Source organism: Syngnathus typhle, linkage group LG7 (assembly GCF_033458585.1).
Source record: "Syngnathus typhle isolate RoL2023-S1 ecotype Sweden linkage group LG7, RoL_Styp_1.0, whole genome shotgun sequence".
NCBI lineage: Eukaryota > Metazoa > Chordata > Actinopteri > Syngnathiformes > Syngnathidae > Syngnathus > Syngnathus typhle.
This window is the reverse complement of record NC_083744.1, coordinates 13,493,147-13,511,754: the sequence shown is the minus strand read 5'-3', so window position 1 is coordinate 13,511,754 and position 18,608 is coordinate 13,493,147. Positions and strand designations below refer to the sequence as shown.

The following is an 18,608-nucleotide window of genomic DNA, read 5'->3' as shown; positions in this document are numbered from 1 at the left end:
AATCACTCAAAAACGCCCTTGTATTCTATTGGCTGCCAAGCCCAATATAAAGAATAATAGAACCAATCAAAACTCTGGTTGCTATGCAAGGCAACGCAATGGACAATGTCTAAAATTTAACATACTGTATGTAAGGCATATTTACCACAGGAAATTCAAAATGAAGATATTGTATGATAATCTGACAATGTGGCCAGTTCGTGAAATATAATATAAATAGGCTGAAATTATTAGAACATTTGACCAAAGTGGTGAGTGTGCTAGAAATCAACCCCCTTTGTTAACACTGACAACAAATTAATTATTCATCTGTTTAAAAACTACCCATCCATCCATTTTTAGCACTGCTTATCCTGTATAGGGTTGCAGGGGTGCTGGAGCCTATCATATTTGACATCAGGCAAAAGGCGGACTACACCCTGAACTGGTCAACTTGGCCATAAGGTGGTCGGTGCCTCTTGTGTCGGCAACCCCCGAACCTGCTGAGGCATGCCGTCAAGCTGAAGAAGTCCTATCGGGCCTTTTTGGCCTGTGGGACTCCAGAGGCAGCCGACGGGGACTGGATGGCCAAACGGAACGCGGCCTTGGCGGATGCTGAGGCAAAAACCCGAAACACCTCCCAAGGGAGGCGTCCAGGAGGCACCAGGAGATGCCCGAGCCACCTCATCTGGCTCCTCTTAACGTGGAGGAGCAGCGGCTCTACTCCGAGTCTCTCCCGGATGCCTGAGCTTCTCACCTTATCTCTAAGGGAGAGCCCGCGAAGGAAACTCATTTCGGTCGCTTCGGAGAGGGCATTCCACCCTTTTCCGACCGAGGACCATGGACTCTGATTTGGAGGTGCTGACCCTCATCCTGACTACTTTACACTCTGTACAAGAATTTTATTTATGACCCTGGTTCAAAGTGCATTACAACAATTGAGACATACTGTGAATTTTAGATTTGATAACAGAGCATTTCTAAGATTAGTGGTCAATAATGTTGAACATAAGATGTTTGATAAGGTTGAGTTCAAGGTTTTGGGCGGGCTATTTACAGTAAGTTTTTGAGTTTTAAACTAATCAGGTTATCACTTTTTATGAAGACATCTAGTGCAACTAGGGGTATAATCCACTTCTTTACGTACTGTGATGAGATCATTCTGAATAGACACATAAAATCCAAGCGTGAAAGTTGTTCGAAAATGATGCTTTCGACAAGTAGGGGTTAAAACTTTGTCAATTTTAATAACATAAATGTACAGTAACAGACAGGAGACCTGATAACACAAGCTAGGAGAAAACTAACATAAAAAGTAAACTTTTAAAAATGCACTTACCAGAAGGTCCAGCAATTTTAATGAGTCAACGGAAATGCCTACCACTTTTGTGAAAATTGATGAATAATAATGATAAAATAAAAAATAATGAACAATGGAGAGGTTCTGGGATTCATAAATTCATATGTTGTCTGTATTAGTTATTTCTTCCACTGTCTTTCAAATAACATGTTCAGTGGTTATTTCTAGGATTAAGAGTTCTTGAAAACAAATAAGCAAAACACACATCACACAAAAAAAAGGCAATTGAACAGCCTCCAATATGTACACACTATGTTATCTATCATACCCCGAAGCAATATTTACGTGCTGAAGTCTAATGTTTGTCCCTTTAGTATCTGCTGTTAATCCACCAAGAACACTCCATGCAGCATGGAAAAATATAGAAAGATACTGGATTCATATAAATGTTAAGAAAACTATACGGGAGCCGTCCTTTTTCCTCACGCATTATACTGTCATAAGAAAATAAAACATGACAAATCTGGGTAAGAAATAGTAAAGGTTCAAAGCATTCCTCTTCTGGCCTGAACATACAATATTCTATTTGACAAGCAAGCTTTGTTGGTTTTGTGGAAGCATTTTGATACTATATTACAGTAATATCTGAGATAAGGCTATTTTAGATGTCTCTAAAACACTTGTTTTCACTTTGGAGTACAGGGTGAAGGAAATGTTAAGGGAATCTCTTTTTTCTTGTTCACTTCTATTCTTTTATCACAAGTGAAAACATCTGCCATAATCTGGTTCAAATCCTTGACAACACTCATCACTTGTTACATCACAATATAAAACTTTTTTTTTCTAGTAATGACTGTAATCTGGAAAACTCCATATATATATATATATATATATATATATATATATATATATATATATATATATATATATATATATATATATATATATATATATATATATATATATATATATATATATATATATATATATATATATATATATATATATATATATATATATATATATATATATATATATATATATATATATATATATATATATATATATATAGACACCAATGAGGCGTTTGCATAATATCTTATTTTCAACCCAGAAACACTGCAAGGACAACTTTGTGGTTACAAATCCCTCCCGTCCCACTTTGAGCTGTATAGACCTTAAAACACACAGAGAACTAAAACACACTGAATCCTGATTCCCTTCAGACCTAATCATGTAAAATGTCATGAGTGGGTGGTGAGTAATTGGCATTTTTTTCTTCACAAACAGTCTGCACCTTTAATAGTGTTCACCAATCAACAAGAATCAACATTTGGTGTTATGAGCACAATGTCTGTTTGCTGACTGGTAACGACCTGAGGTAACTCGAAAAAGAAGCATGACACCTACCGAGAGTCTCAAATTGATGGCATGTTGAGACCCTCATGGTGTCAGCTCTATCGATGAGTTCGCTTCTATGAGACGACACTACTTCAGCCATGTGTTTTGAGATGTTATTGGCTTCAGTGCAATGCCTAGTTTTTGACTGGGTCTTATTTCCAACCTCAATTTTGTAGCAGTCCCCTGAGTCAGTTAACATGACTTGTAGCGCTTAACAAATTTATTAGACCACACCAGTACAGTTCGAAAGCCGCCTAAAATTAATAGCATCGCAAATCACCAGTGTTCTGTTTTACACTAGTAGGCTCCTCAGCTGTCGTACTTCTTAATGCAAAATTACATTTATTATTCCCGATTAAGATGCTAAATTTTAGGTGTTTATTTCTGAATAGAAGAAAATGGTTCCTTCTCATTCGTTGTGCAAACTGTATAAAAAAAAAAAAAAAAAAAGCATTTTTAAGCATTTTACATACACCAAGTGTTCTCCCAACATATTTGCAAAATTATTTAGTACTATGGAGTCTATTTGAATACAAGGAGTGTAGGACAGTGGAATCTAAGAATATCTAGAGCTCAAAGGACTAGCACTAAAAACGTTTATAAATGCATGGTCCCCACCATGAGTTAACGCTAAGACTGTAGCTCAGAGGAACTCGGGATTAGCTCCTCTTTGTCAAGACAAATAAAGAGGAACACAATGTTACATACACGTGAATTCGCCAATAAAATCACAGGTGTTCATCATGAAACATTTTGCATGGCTGTGTATATGCCATGTCACATCTGAAATGCCAAAAAAACAATACCATGTTATATTAGTAACTCTGTCTGTGTGTGTGTGTGTGTGTGTGTGTGTGTGTGTGTGTGTGTGTGTATGAGAGAGCAAGTGTGGAAGAGTGAGCAAAAAAAGAAGGATTTTAGGGCCACAGCTGGTACTTAAGAGGAGCAAAATCACTCCTTCAAAAGATTTTTCCTTTCTTCTTGTTCTTCTCCATTGTCCTAGATGAGAAAACAAAAAAAAGTTTGGTTGGAAATAAAGGGCCACATTCTCTAGTTTGCATTTTTTGCAATTGTCAATTTTTAGCGTTATGGTTTGCACATTCATTCCATGAACCAATCATGCGTTTCCAACTAATCCTATTATGTGCAAGCACAGTAGTGTTCGGAATAATAGTTGTGCTACAGTATTTGACTAATAAGATTATTCCAGGTTTGGAGTATATTTTCTGTGTCTTTGCTTCCTGTAATATTTAGCTTCTGTTTTCAAACCCAAATTTCTGTCAACAGCAAAAACAAAATGTGCTAAATAGGTTTGGAGGGGAATGTTTTGCACGTGCGTTTGACTTTCTAGCCTTAGCTACTGTAAATAAATGAATATGGTCAAATTGTTTGAAGGTTTTGTTACTTACTTAGAGGCATCCAATTTCTGCTGCTCAATGATTCTCTGGTGAGCCTCCCAGTTGGCCTTCTCATCTTCATACACTCGCCTCTTCTCCTCTAGCTCTTTGTACTGTGCCTCCAGGTTCCTTTTCATTTGTTCGTGACGTCGCTCGAGCTGAAGATTGAAACAGAAGGCACCGATTAAAGAAAAAAAATGTCTCTGTTTTTTTTCTCATTTTTGTGAGATGCAGTATATGAACAATGAACATAATTTATTATGCTTATTTTGGCATCATTATTATTAATGAAAGTCATTTGAAAGATGTTTTAATTTATTTTAGAATAGTGTATACAATTGGTAGCCCTTTGCCTTCACTTTGGAAAAGGTTGGTAACCCCTGACGTATCGAAACACAGTTTTACCTCAGCCTCCGAATCCTTCAGTTTCTGCTTCTTCTCCTTAACCTTCATTTCAAAGACTTGTTCCATTTCTGCCTCCATCTTCTTCATTTTCATCACATGTTCCCTCCGCTCTTCTTCCATCTGTGCCAAGGGACTCCTGCTCAAAATAGCATCAGTCATTTTCAATTGCTTACCTTTCGTTGATATTCAGTAGTGCATCTACACACGAGCCTGCATCTGAGTATTTTCCACACGCATATAGAATATTCATATTTACAGTGAACATGAATATATAACATTGGTGGTGCCTGGACTTCTAAACTGAAATTGTTCCGTGTCCATGCACACAAATCAAATCACTTGAAAAGCTTGCTAACCTTTTGATGGCAACCTAAAATTAAAAATTAAATAATATTTTATTCTATTTAAATAATTCCTCTGTGTATCTTAATAATTTCGATGAGATTCATCATGTCTTTGTGATAGTAATATATTTCAAATTCTTTTGTTCAAACAAGATGGAATTGTTACACGACGACCTCCATGAGCCAAATAGAGTCTTTTGATACTCGGCCTAGTGTTAGGATGCATATTGCTCAATAGCATTGCGATCCAAAAGGTTGTGTGAACTGAGGTTGCATATGAATTCCTCCATTTTGTGAGATCCTTCATACAATGGATGACAATGCATCATAAAACATTTAGTGTATTAACTTAGGGAATGCAAATGACTAATATTTGACTTACTTGGTAAGTTGTCCCTTGGTCTTGGTGTTGTCCACTCCATTACAGGTGACAGCTGCAAGTTTCTTACTGCGGTAATTTTCATAGTGAACGTTGTTGGTGACATCCTTCAGATCCTGCATGTGGGTCCTGTTGAGAGGAAAGATATTTATGAAGATTCATAGAGCAGAATTAAAACCAACTAGACTCGACATGATAAAGAATCACCCCAAGCATTTGGGCATGCGTTGTTGTGAGCTAATTGGGAAGTGTGTGTTCTATAACCAGTTTAATGTAGTGTCCGCTGCGTCTTACCTGATTAACATGTTGCGCAACACAGTAAAGTCACAGTGTTCCCCATTCTCCACTGAAATACACAGAAAAACAAGTGGGGACACACAGATATTAAAATGACTGAGTTACCATGTTGTTTACCCATCAAAATTGTTGGTTGCTCCAATCAGTGAGTACGGAAAAGGCGGCTTAAATTCTGCAATTAGACTTAACTTTTGCAGTTAATGTTTTGGTTACTTAGACTATATATAAGTAAAAAAAAAATTGGTTAATGAAAGGCCTGTTCATGAATTATTTTAAGGTATTAACACATACGAGTCAGTGTATATAATAAATTCATCCAGATTTGTTGTCGATTAAAAAGAGATGGGTTGTAGAAGGGGGTATCATTAAGATATTTACCAAGCTATCTTGGTAAATATTAAAAGCGAAGAAACAAAGAGATTTCATAAGAGGTTACAGATTTATGTGCACAAAGATATTGACTGAAAAATATGGTGTCCTTGAAAAGTAAAACAAAACAAAAATATTCATGTATTACAAATCTTACTCAGATAACCGAATATTAAATATTTCTGACCCGTGTGAGTCTATTGATCCTCAAATTCAACACTCGGGACTCACTGATACCGACAGACTCCTACACTAACAAATTGGTACCACATTAGCAGCCTGATATAACTTCCAGGCAGGTGGAGTCAGAACCATGTCAACTGTGTGAAAATCCGGATCAACTCAAATAATAAAAGACTGTCTCATTTACTTCATTCGCTGACTGCAGATTATACTCTACAAAATAGATAAACTCCATTTAGGTGGTAATGGAGGCTGCCACACAGGGAGTTGCGGCGGCGGCGGGCCATCTGGTAAGACCAAGTTTCTGAAGTCCTGTCATAGACTCTGGTCGACTCTAGGCCGAACCAGACGTGTCGTCTTGTATTCTTTTTAATTTAGTTTGTCTTTCACGCATGGAGGTAACATGGCATTCATATTCACTGATTGTTTATCTACTAGATTATGCATGATTGTTAGTAAAACATGCAGTTACTGTGGATGCCATAATGACATGTGTTTTATTTGAGGGAAACATATGCTATGTTGAATAAACTTTTGTGTTTTTCAACAATATTTGTTTAAAGTAAAACACTTTTTATAATCACAACTGGAACACGTACTGGCAATATCGAGTATCGGTACCCAATATTGCAGCTGTTAAGAAAATCCTACTACAGAATCTGAACTTTATTTGGAGTTAATAAGAATCACTTTAAATAATGCCACGTTTGTGTTAATTACCTTTAAAAGTGATTGGCCAATTATGCACATAACTAACTGCTAGTTATAAGAGGGTTTTTTTTTTCTACCTTTTTCTAAAAATAATTCCACCTCTTTTCCAAACTGTGTTGCAAACCCAGTTCACATTAGGTGCATATAGTTTTGAAATTATTCATCGTGGTTTATTTTTATGAAATAAGGACTTCCTTAATCCAGCCAGTGACATTTTAGGACGGATACAGTACTTGCATAATGCGGCTTGCAAACTACAATGACAAAATAAATCTTGCCATAGCTGACTTCTTATCTAAGAACTGTATATCAAACAAACAAAAAATATTATAATACAGACTTCAAAATTGTTATACGATTGGATGGTTAGTGATGTTAACCATAGTTTAACGACACAGCCATGGTTAACGATCAGATGGGATTCTGGAAAAGGACTGCAGACAAACAGCTGCTAAGGATGAATGTGATAATATGCAAAATATATCGAAATCGACAGCCTCTTCTTCATTGAAAACGCTGCTCCTTACTGGTAGGCAATTTTCATCGGGACAGGGAATAAGTAGGACACCTTACCATTGATGAAACTTAAGCAGTCTTTCACCTTGGCCTCCCAAGCCAGCCACTGACCTCCTGTATCTTCTAGAGGAGGGAGCTCTGACGAAGGGGAGGGGTATGGTTTTTCAGTTATTGTCCGAGCCCATTGGGGGCAAAATCTGGGTCTGGAGTAACTGGGGTTTTAAAATGTCAGACGTCGATTCTGTCCTAAAAGCAGCCCAGATTTGGCCCAGGTCATCATCATAACCTGCAAGTATCCACGCTGACTGGCTTAAGAGTGCAGGGGTTATCAAGGGAGTGGGAGAGTTGGAGGAATTATGCAAGACCAGCTGGGGGAGCAATTTTAAGGAGACAAACAAGGATCTCTTGGATTTCAAGGAGAAAAAGCAAAATGGCTTGTTAACAGAAGTCATTTGATTCTTTAGGCAGAAAATACCCGATGACTTATTCTTAACCATGTAGGTCTTGTCTATCTGCCAATCAGTGATCATTCGAAAAAATAGTGCATCAGGTGTTTTGGGCCCGTGGGCTTCATGTGTCGTTGTAGTCGCCATTTTTTTAAATCTACCTGTATGATGATTAATGACTATATATTTTATGTTAAACGCTTACAAGCACTCATTGGAAACATGCAAAGGCATGCATTGTTTGTATATTTTGTAAAGCTTAAGAATGCAAATGAATGAAAATAATGATAAAGCAACATTGCATAACTTGCACTGCTACAATATGAGCTCATGAATCGATTCAAAATATGTGAGGATCATGGATCCCAGCTTTGTTCAGCGAGAACTTTCTGGCCAACATTTTTAACCTGAGCCTATACGTCCCTGTGTTTGAGTCAAACACAGGAAATGGAATCACATGATGTAGCTGGCAGATATATGTAGCTGTACTACTTGAAGAACTACTTTCGAAGCAAAGACGGGACCCATGGTGTTAGTGGAATGCATCGCAGCTTTAGCTTGAAACGGCTTTGGAATTATTTTCTCGAGACTAGCCACAGCATCAGACCTGGGACAACAACCAAAATGGCTATTTAAGGCATGAAAAATATATTCTCATCAGACTGTACTTTGATGTCTGAATGAAAGTCACCAGAAATCATCATCTGTTGCCTTTTTACACAGTTGTCTTATTTTCCTCATTGCTATTACTTTTGGCAGTAACTACATTTAAGTACACTGCCATGGAAAAGAATGTAACCTTCCTAATTCCTTATCCCAACGGCCACTCACATATATAGCTCACCGAAATGTTAGGAATCACTAAGCTAATTTTAATATCCCACAAACACAACCAAAGCAAATGCGGTTTCGAAATAATTATTTTATATATTAAGAGGAAGTAATCTAAATCTATTAGGCAAAAGTGAAAAAGTAATTTTCCAGTTAATTCAAGCCCAAGCCTGAGTTTTTACTACTACTTTACTGAAGTTTAAAAAATCATTTTAAGCAGCAAAATTGACTAAACAAAGACTGGTTGTCACCATGTTGGATGACGTAGATCCAAAATGGCGGCAAGTCGATGATAATATGCACTGTCCAAATTCTGCGGTTTACGCACGCTTGTCTCCTGTGCGCTCAAACACTTTGCGCTAGAGGGCTTTTTCAATAAAGTTTAAAATCAAGCAAGTTTGAGATTAGGTGTTAGAGTTTGAGGTATATTGAAAAAAAAAAAGGGGGGGGGGGGGGGACCAGCAACGTAATCGCTTCATTTGACTGGTAACGTTTACACCAACCAACAAGATTTCCGAGTACAGCATTTTATGTTGTTGGGTGCAAGAACTATAAAATATGGTCATGGTGCATCTGCAAGACATGAGTATCATGAATGTTTGGATACCTATGAGCTTTGGGTCAACAAACTACCAAAAAATAAGTGCTTTTGAAATCCACTGCTTTATCTGGCTATGTTATTTTAATATAGCCTCATCTTGTGAAAGCAGGGCATGTTTCATGATTTCAATGTTCAGTATCACGCCCAAGTCTGATAAAAGCATCGGTCGGGTTGATGATCTTCAGCCTAATGATGTGAGCGGAGGGTGCAGAGGAATGGAGCGATGGAAAGATTAAGGTCAGGGATGCTTTGATGGGAAATTGAAGGAGACAAAATGGGGTTAACATAAAGACAAGGCTGGATCTGTTTACCAAATATGCCCTCTGTCAGTCATGGAAAAGATTGAAAGAAAAAATAAAACAGAAAAGGGAGAGAAAGGAAAGAATGAAAATGTGAAAGACTAATAAATGATCATCTTACAGACAATTCTAGCATAAATAAAAACAAGGTGAAAATCGTGTACATCAGATGGATGCTTTGTGTCAGGAATATATTTCAAGACACCAAAGGTCCAGTCTGCCTTTCCAGAATCCCTACCAGGATAGGTGCCAATAATCACCAGAAGGAATGTTCTGATTTGGTTGGGGGGGAAAAACAGTGGGAGTAAATGCAAACAATGTATTAACTGTCATGATAAACTTCTACTATCTCAAAATGCATTAATATTCAGAGGGACATTTTGCAATTGGTACTTTCCAATAGAAACGGACAATTAATCAAATTCGAATCAACATCAGAATGTAGTACTGTAATTTCAGCACTATAAGGCGCACCGGATTATAAGGTGCACCTTCAATGAATGGCCCTTAAAACTTTGTCCATATATAAGGCGCACCAGATTATAAAGCGCACCTTCAATGAATGGCCCATTTTAAAACTTTGTCCAAATATAAATCCATATATTTGGACACGCCTGCTGTAGTGGCTCAATACTGGTCCATATATAAGGCACACTGTTGGCTTTTGAGAAAATTGGAGGTTTTTAGGTGCGCCTTATAGTGCGGAAAATACGGTAGGTTGCAATTTTCAGATTGCAAAGGCAAGCATTTGGGGAAAAAACGAAATAAACTGCGTAAACTAAGTTGGTTGATAGGCTTTATTATCGATTTGAATTGTGGCTTCAGATGAGACGGTGTAACGTCACCGGAACTAACGTCACCGGAACTAACGTCACCGGAACTAACGTCACCGGAACTAACGTCACCGGAACTAACGTCACCGGAACTGCCATTTTGTTGTTAGTGGTGGTCCTCTGACAATTATAAACGATCATGATCACACCCACCAAAGAGAAATTAATAAGTGGATGACGCCGGCGCAAGTGGGGACACAAATGCTCAGGTTAGCGTCACGCTAACTAACATCTAGGACGACACGAGCAGATGGATGCAAAGTTGGACCGAAACAATAACTAGAACAGAAAATTGATTGATGGTTGGAAGACCATCCTGGGATCTGCCGCTGGCCAATGTATGGCGAGGGTGATTAAAGTAAATTATTTTAACCTAAAACAACCACGTACGGATTCAGGCAGGCGGCTACTGGCATATATATCAAATCATAGGGCCTTTTTCTGGGGATAGAATAGGAAATCCTGCGATGATCTCTTTGTTCAAGCGCCCAATGATAAACTGACATAGATGGCTTGTATTATAGAATATAGTAGAGATTATTTCTCAAATTCGTTCAGCCCGCCTTTTTTTTGCAAAAATGTAAAAGACAGTTAGGTAGAACAGCCCTTATATGAATCACCTTCCAAAGGGGAATCTGCAATTATTGGAACTCACTTTGATTAACGCAATCACATAATCACATTTTGAAAAAAAATATTTTATCACCTGGCAGTTAATACATTTTGAGGATAAAAAGGGATTTAAGAACATACAGGTATGAGCCTCTGTTTTGAAACACCTTGCAAAATGCTATAACATCCAAAGAGTGAAGACTTAGATTCCCTAAAAAATATAATTTCTTTCTGGCAAATGACTTGGTTTAAACTTGCCTTCTGCCACGCCCCACGGGTACTGGCGACCTCTGACCTTCTTCCCATTCACTTCGATTACCACGTTGCTGCCAACCACAGCCAGCGGCATCTTCTCCTGGCGTGAAGTGAATAAAAAAAACTGTTATTTTTTTTGTGGGGTTTTACTATCACAATTATTGTAATTGATGTATCATATGGCAATAAAGCCTTTAGAGGAGGCTACATACTGTAGATGACTAAAACCACAGCTGGCTTGAAGAAGTAAGGTTTTTAGTACAATTTCCAATCTTTTTTATACTCTAGAAATGTTTCGCCTCAGATACTGTCCATGTTAATATGAACACTGTCGATTGGAATCATTTGGAAAAAGGTGAGTAGATACCATGTTTTGTTTTGGCCAGAGGTTACTGGGGCCATGTTACATGAATTAGTTAGCTGCAGCTAAAACTGGGGCGAACCCGCAAGCGATGGAAATGATCTAAAAGACAGACAGACTTACCTTTGGCATTCATTTATTCTCTCAGCTGACTACTAACATTTTGTGGTCCAGTACCTTGATCTTCCGGATCAGCTTGTTGTCCTCATCATCGTCTGTATCTGGGAATTCATAAATTTTGATTTTGTGCTCCTGGATCTCTTTCATTATCTACAGAAAATGATATAATACTAAAGTCAAATAAACATCTCCAGAGAAGCAAGCATGGCTTTGCCAGAGATGACTCATGTTATAGTTCGCAAATACCTGTTTCTTAAAAAGCTGGCATTCCTCTGGGGTCAGAGTGTCAGCTTTTGCAATCAGAGGAATGACATTGACTTTGTCATGGAGTCTCTTCATAAACTCGATGTCAAGTGGCTTTAATCTGAAGAATAAACAGAGAGGGGTATAAATGGGCTGTACTCGTATAATGCTTTTCTACCTTTTGATCGAACCCCCAATTTCTGGCTTGGGAGAGGACCACTACCACTGAGCCATGCCGCCCCACAATGGATGGCAAGATCAACTGACATGCAACCAATTATAATAATGTCAGTAATTGAAGAACCGTCAGATAAAGGTCCAAAACCGAATGAGATTAGATGTTTCCCCTACCCGTGTCCAGAGGGCGCAATGAAGTATAGACAGCAATGGACCCTGTTGTCTGGCATTGATCTGCGGTTCACCCTTGATTCTGCATTCAGGAAGTCCTCACACTTACTGTCAATATAATTGATGACGGGCTGCCAGCTGAAAAGGATGAAATATATAGAAACAAGAAAAAAAATAAACTTTTAAAAGCAGGAAAATTAGACTGACGGAATCGATGAAACAACCGAGAAAGTCACTAACCAGTTACTGTTGTCTACGGCATCTCCAAATCCTGGTGTATCAACAATTGTGAGAGTCAACTGGACCCCCCCTTCTTTTATGAGCACCTTTGACTGCTCTACCTGAAACACGCATATCATCCATTATCTTACAAGACTGTAATTCTGAGTACGCACAGCAGGCAAGTTGATAGTAATGCTGCGGGAGCATAAAGTTCAGTATGCAGGTTAAAAGAAAATAATAATAATAACGATTCACCACATAGTTTGCGTCACTTGAAATCTAGCTAGAATCAAAGAAAATAACTACTACATGAAATTGTCTGCTCATCCCACAAGTCACATTTTCAGAATCAACCCTGCCTATTGTAGATTTACCATTTCCTGCAGTTACTCCGTTGAGGTCGTACAACCCACATACTTTCACAAGGACGTCTACTTATTTTTGGATCGCCCCTTTGACAAACTGCAGCCCTCGTACTCTGGAACAAACATTCTTCAGCTTCCACAAACCTTGAAATCAACCGTCTGTACAGCTGTGCATGCAAGAACGGTTACACAAATATGCAAGCTAGCGGCTACGCGCACACATGCGCGCACAAACACACGTGCGCACAGCAGTATGCTCATCTTGTAAAACAAGTCAGAATAACCAAAAATCGCAACTTTGGAACCATTTTTGTTAAGTCAAACAGAGGGACAAGTCCCTCAAAAATGTTGGCAAGCCAAATACCTCATTAAAACACAATATGATCTGTTGGAATTTGGGATTATTCTGGAATACAAACACGACTCACTACTCACAACATGCCTTACTTGAGTAACTGATTAGTTTTAAACAATCCATCTATCCATTTTCTGTACCGCGGGCTTGCTGGAGCCTATCCCAGCCGTCATCGGGCAAGAGGCGGGGGACACCCTGAACCGGTTGCCAGCCAATCCCAGGGCACACAGTCATGGCCCACTTTCAGCCATTTCTTTCCTGAAGTCCCCCCTTGTTTTTTTTCCCTCTACATACGTATGTATACTCCTTACTGCTACACAGGCCTTCCTGTCTCCTGCTCTGTTTTAACACAACCATACAAGGAAAAAAAGAAGGCCCTCGTGTAAGGAATTTTCCCACACTTGTTGCTGTCTTCTGCAGCTCTCCCGGTAATCCAAGTGTTCAGATTCTTGTTCCTCTTTTCACCTTGAGTATTCTTAGTGTGCTGCGGTCCAAATAATATGGCCTTCAATGGCTACGGAATTTCATTCCGAAGGATTTTTTTCTTCCTAAAATCATTCAAACTTCAAAATGATTGAAATGGTTTATGAAGACGTGGAGGAGAGCAGAGACGTTTTCATACTGCACTCGTTCAATGTGAAAGAGAGAAGTGAGGCAGTGTGGAAAGGCGACGGTGCCCCAGTGGCCAGGGTGACCACATTTGGAAATGCTGACATAGCAGCCTACTAGCAAGTGAATAGTCTCTATGTTCTCTATGTATGCTGGTGATTTCAATGAAAAGCAGTTGGAAGTAGTTCAAGTTGGCAACACTGTGGACAAGTCGCGATTCTGTTTGGCTTGCACTGACAACTATGCACATCAAAATACATGCATTTGTTAATATGACTTCCTATAGGCTGCAAAGACTGTGGACAAACTGGATGTGGCCCGCCCACCGATGGGAAAAACGAGCACCAAAACAAAATGTGGTGATCATCAGAGAATCACACCATTGAGGGTGGGAGCCTAAAGATTGTTTCAGGCAGCTCACCTGTACAGTCTTCTTAATGCGCTGTGATGGCCCAGGGTAGTCCTTGGAGTAAAGATCAGTCAAAAAGAGGGAGTTAATAAGTGTTGATTTCCCAAGACCTGACTCACCTACGGACACACAAAGGCAAGTTGTCAGATAAAGGTCTAAAACGAGTCAATTATTTTGAATACATAGAGTAAAGGCAGAATATTGAAAAACTTAAGATGTAAATTACTCAACAATGGCAACATATTTAAGAAAGCTGTCATTTATTTATTTTTGTATTACAGCAGCTGTGAAAGGAAAAAAAAAGGTCTTATCCAGTTTAGTCCAGATTTCACTTATACAGTACTACAGTGGCTTTTCATTTATTAAATAAATCAATTTTTTTCCCTAGCCCTAGATACAAATCTCAAACCAATCAGAGCGACCACAATTCAATTTGTTCCATTTTTCCTCGTTGGCCTAGTTCTGTCGCATTTCAGCTCGTTCATTAACTCAGTCAATAATGTTGTTTGACTGGGGTTGGATTTAAAAAATCTTTATTTTTCCTGAGGGTCGGCTTTGATTGCAAGAGTAGATGCAAACACACAGACACACAATTGATATCCTAATATAATTCGAAGACCAAGTGGGAGTCGCACGTGATCCACTGGGGAATGAATCAGAATTGAAACGTGCCGGGGTCACAGCCGGCACGTGGATCTCAAAATAGCAGCTGTGAGAATGGGGGATGAGAAATGAGCTCGAGACTTCCCTTAAGTGCTTTGAATGAGCAAGCAAGCTTGCTCATGTGCACGACGCAATCAACAGCGACAACAGAAGATGGGATGTGGCTCTTTGCGGTACACAGTAAAAAAAATGTGGCTCTTAGTCTCTGACCGGTTGGCCACCCCTGTACTATAATATTGACTGCAATACTATTCACTGTAATGAAAGACTTTTGCAAGAATCACCCTCCCATCTATCCGGTACTTGTACCTGTCCAGAACCAGGTAAGGTGCAAGTAACATGTCTACAGACCCTTCTCACTCAGGTTGCAGTCTGTTTGAACTACTCCCATCCGGACGGTGGTACAGAGCGCTGTACGGCAAAACCAGCAGACATAGAGACAGCTTCTTCCCCCAGGCTGTCGCTCTGATGAACTCACACCACTCTTAGAGTCTCAGAGACATTGCTGTGCAATAGCGACTTATACTCAGGAGCGACTTATAGACACATATATATTTATTTTCACTTTTTTGGGCATTTTATGGCTGATGCGACTTATACTCCGGTGCGACTTATAGTCCGAAAATTACGGTATTTAAAATATGTCAATGTGTGTAAGGGATCTACAACAATGCTGTGATAGAAAACTCAATTCTCCAGCTCAAACAAATGATATTTTCGTAAATTACTACTCGGGTGATTTACAGCAAAGCCACGCGGGGGTCATAAATCACTGCATTAACTGTCTTCTCACCTTAAGCAGATGAGTCTACGAGATGCCTGAAATACTTTGAATTCTTTCAACTTGTGTTGGTGACCCATCAACACACATATTCCAAACATGCTGAGAAAAGCAGACACAAATGGTTGACACAGACGATTCTTACTTACCGACAACCATTAATGTAAACTCAAAGCCTCTTTTAACGGACTTCCGATACACCTGGTTGGGAAGATTAGCAAATCCCACATAGCCCTCCAGGTTCCGCTGCTGATACACAAAAGACACAAAGGCAACGGTTTAACATAAGCAAATCAGTACAAAAAGAAGTTACATGCAAAGTGTTTTGTTTATCGTAAAATATTAACAACATACAGCTTTGTCAAAGCATTAAGAATCCATTATTGATATAACAAAAATTTTCCTTAGCTATATGGAGCTGTTCAAAGATTAAAAAAATCAAAGATTTGGGGTTCTTGATGCAGTGAAGAGCAAGTGAAACAAATCAATACTGACAAAAAGATTCACACCATTACATACATATACAGTACATACAGACTACGATACCGCAACATTTCATTGTGCAATAGCCTACGTTTTGAATCATTTCCATGTGATGTGATGAAAATCTCGGGTCAGTCCGTGAGGTGTACCCCAGCACCGCTTCTCTTGCCTCTGACTCCCTTATCGAACACTGTACTCTCGAATAAACTGCACCCAACACCCTGCCTGCCAAACTGTCCCGCACGTTACGATCGGCAAAAACAATTGATCGTTGGATTGCCTGTCGCTGAGCAACCTTTCAGGCTCTGCCGTGCATAATGTGAATACTCACATGTACTCACATGACATGCAATCAAACTAAAAAATTACAAATAAAACAACGATTAGAAATGATTAATACAAGACTAACTTTTGTCTCACTGAGGTTGTGGTTGAGCTACACAACATCAATGCATTCAAATAACTGTTACTTTTATGTTGCCAGCAAGGAATTGCAAACAGTCACTTTGAACTCTCATCAACCCCTCTCTCCCATTACAGCTACTTAAAATTAAGCCTCTATTAAGTCAGATTCAGTATTGGGCAATTCGCTTGAAATCAGCAGGGCTGCCCTAAGTTGTGTCTTTCCTTTAATTTTTTTTTAGCACAGCCATGTTACGCATTCTACAAGAAAAGTTAACGTTAGATACCAACATTCAATGGCATCCCACAACGTCCATTCTAGACAGACGGGCCTGCGTTCAAACAGGACACAATCCATCTGCCCTGTCAATATATTTGCAGCTCCAATGAGCTATCCTAAAGCACTTAACCAATTCCATTCCAAGTTGTGAGTGTAGGTGGTAAGGGAGCAAATACTGCATTACATAATAGGGTGGCCTATCCTTCCTACGAGAAACGTGCATGCACACATAAAATTATGTTGGCATACAAAAAAAAAAAGGAGAGAAGAGAGTGATAAAATGGCTGGAAAGCTCAGCCCATATTGTTCATGTGAACCCTTCCCCCAGTCTACATTATAGTAGCTGTGTGGTTCACTACATTAGAAACATGACGTCACAACAAGAATCCTGCTGATGATGCTGCAAGTTCAATGTGCCCTAGCAGTTTCTAATTCCTGAGTAGCTTTTAATAGAGGGGAGTGCAATGTGGAATTTTCATTCCGCATGTTTTACTACCCTGCCAGGCCATGACAGTGTGAAAATGCACATGAATGACCCGAAACAGTTGCTGTGATTGTGGTGCTGATTTCTGCAACCATGAAAACAAATCAGATGATTGCATAAATTCAAACTAACCTCCAAATTAGAATCATCCCCGCCACGCATCAGTTTGTAGCGTTCTTTACAAGAACGAATGCGTAAAGACGCGTCAACGTCCCAATTCTGAAAGGACTACATTGCATGTGAGGGGGGACAAAGCTAACAGGGGCTAACGGGGTCAACCGAGGTTGATTGAGAGGATCGAGTCTTTTTGAAATGAGTTGTTAATATTTCCAGCAACCATATAATAATGTCAATGGTTATACGCGTGGCTGCTGCAAAGAAAAAAAAAAGAGACTTACAGCAATGCTGGGAACTGCAGTTTCTGGTCGTTCGATCATTGTAATGCTGTCACCGCCCAGCCTGCAATGGACAGTCACCGACAAGCGTCCAAGAGAATGACGGAATGATAAGAAACGCGCGGTTCTGATTCCTCCGAGTGGGCTTTCTTGCGAATAAACTAGACCACCGTGCGTCAAAGTAAACAACTCGTATATATTGGAGGATTTAGCTACAATCCCAACACAACCGACGGAAGAATCTCAGAGGGGCAAATACGATGCCAGATTTGGTCCACTACTGTTTTTTTTTACTCTGATTGTACTCGACGCTATTTCCGTCTGGAATTTTCAAGATAAAATTGGATTTTTGATCGAAAAGTGGTTCTCTAGAGCTCAAACATTATGTTTTAATTATTTTCTTGCTAGATAGCATTTTCAGGTTTCGTTTTCTAATTCATGTACCATACAGTCATACAACAGTAAAATTGTGTTTTATTTTCCACGCAGGAACTAAGAAAGCTCGTTATCTTCCTGTATTTAATACTACAAAATAGTAGCATCGACGCAAATCACATTTTAGCCAGTGACGCACTTGAGGCTCAAAACTCTTGTTTTGAAAAAGAGCTGCGCTAAACTTCCTGTGTTGTCTAGAACTTGCTGCAGGAAGTCGTAATTCAGTCAGCGAGTGATTTTGTGGCAGCCAGAGCAAATGCTTCATCGTAGCGGTCTGCGTCATATACCATATGAATTTTCTCAAATGGTCGATTTAACTGTTTCAATCATCTGTTTCAGATGTCATCATGTTCTGTATAAAAATTTAATTTTGTGTTCAAAAAGTCTTTTTTCAAACTTGTCTTGAAAAACAGGGGGTCGTCTTATAATCAGGGTCGTCTTATATTCGGGCCAATACGGTAATTTAACGGGTTTATATGAGATGTTCAGGAAATT

At 39.1% G+C, this 18,608-nt stretch overlaps 1 protein-coding gene across 2 annotated transcripts; it reads right to left on the bottom strand.

Annotated features, from left to right (window-relative positions):
* Positions 1-1,200: 1,200 nt before the first annotated feature.
* LOC133156824 (septin-7-like) lies at positions 1,201-17,993 on the bottom strand. 2 transcript variants are annotated; one of them, XM_061282828.1, is made up of 13 exons: positions 17,682-17,993; positions 15,784-15,880; positions 14,203-14,309; positions 12,471-12,571; positions 12,234-12,368; positions 11,886-12,003; positions 11,697-11,789; positions 11,162-11,258; positions 5,500-5,551; positions 5,209-5,334; positions 4,483-4,618; positions 4,090-4,235; positions 1,201-3,679 (listed from the first exon to the last, which is right to left on the bottom strand). In XM_061282828.1, exons 1-13 carry the CDS (start codon positions 17,718-17,720, stop codon positions 3,640-3,642), a joined length of 1,287 nt encoding a protein of 428 aa, XP_061138812.1. In that variant the 5' UTR covers positions 17,721-17,993; the 3' UTR covers positions 1,201-3,639. The 2 variants fall into 2 exon arrangements, with proteins under 2 accessions (XP_061138812.1, XP_061138811.1); XM_061282827.1 differs by having other exon boundaries at positions 15,784-15,883; positions 17,682-17,992.
* Between the last annotated feature and the right edge of the window lie 615 nt (positions 17,994-18,608).

Bases quoted from the DNA above. Each gene is read 5' to 3' on its own strand.
- LOC133156824 (XM_061282827.1), bottom strand. From the start codon at position 17,720: ATGATCGAACGACCAGAAACTGCAGTTCCCAGCATTGCT. The intron at 5,552-11,161 runs GCAAGTTTAAAC...TGTGTATTTCAG, and splicing joins CCCGTGGGGCGTGGCAGAAG to TGGAGAATGGGGAACACTGT. The intron at 3,680-4,089 runs GTAAGTAACAAA...TTTCTCATCTAG, and splicing joins CAGAAATTGGATGCCTCTAA to GACAATGGAGAAGAACAAGA.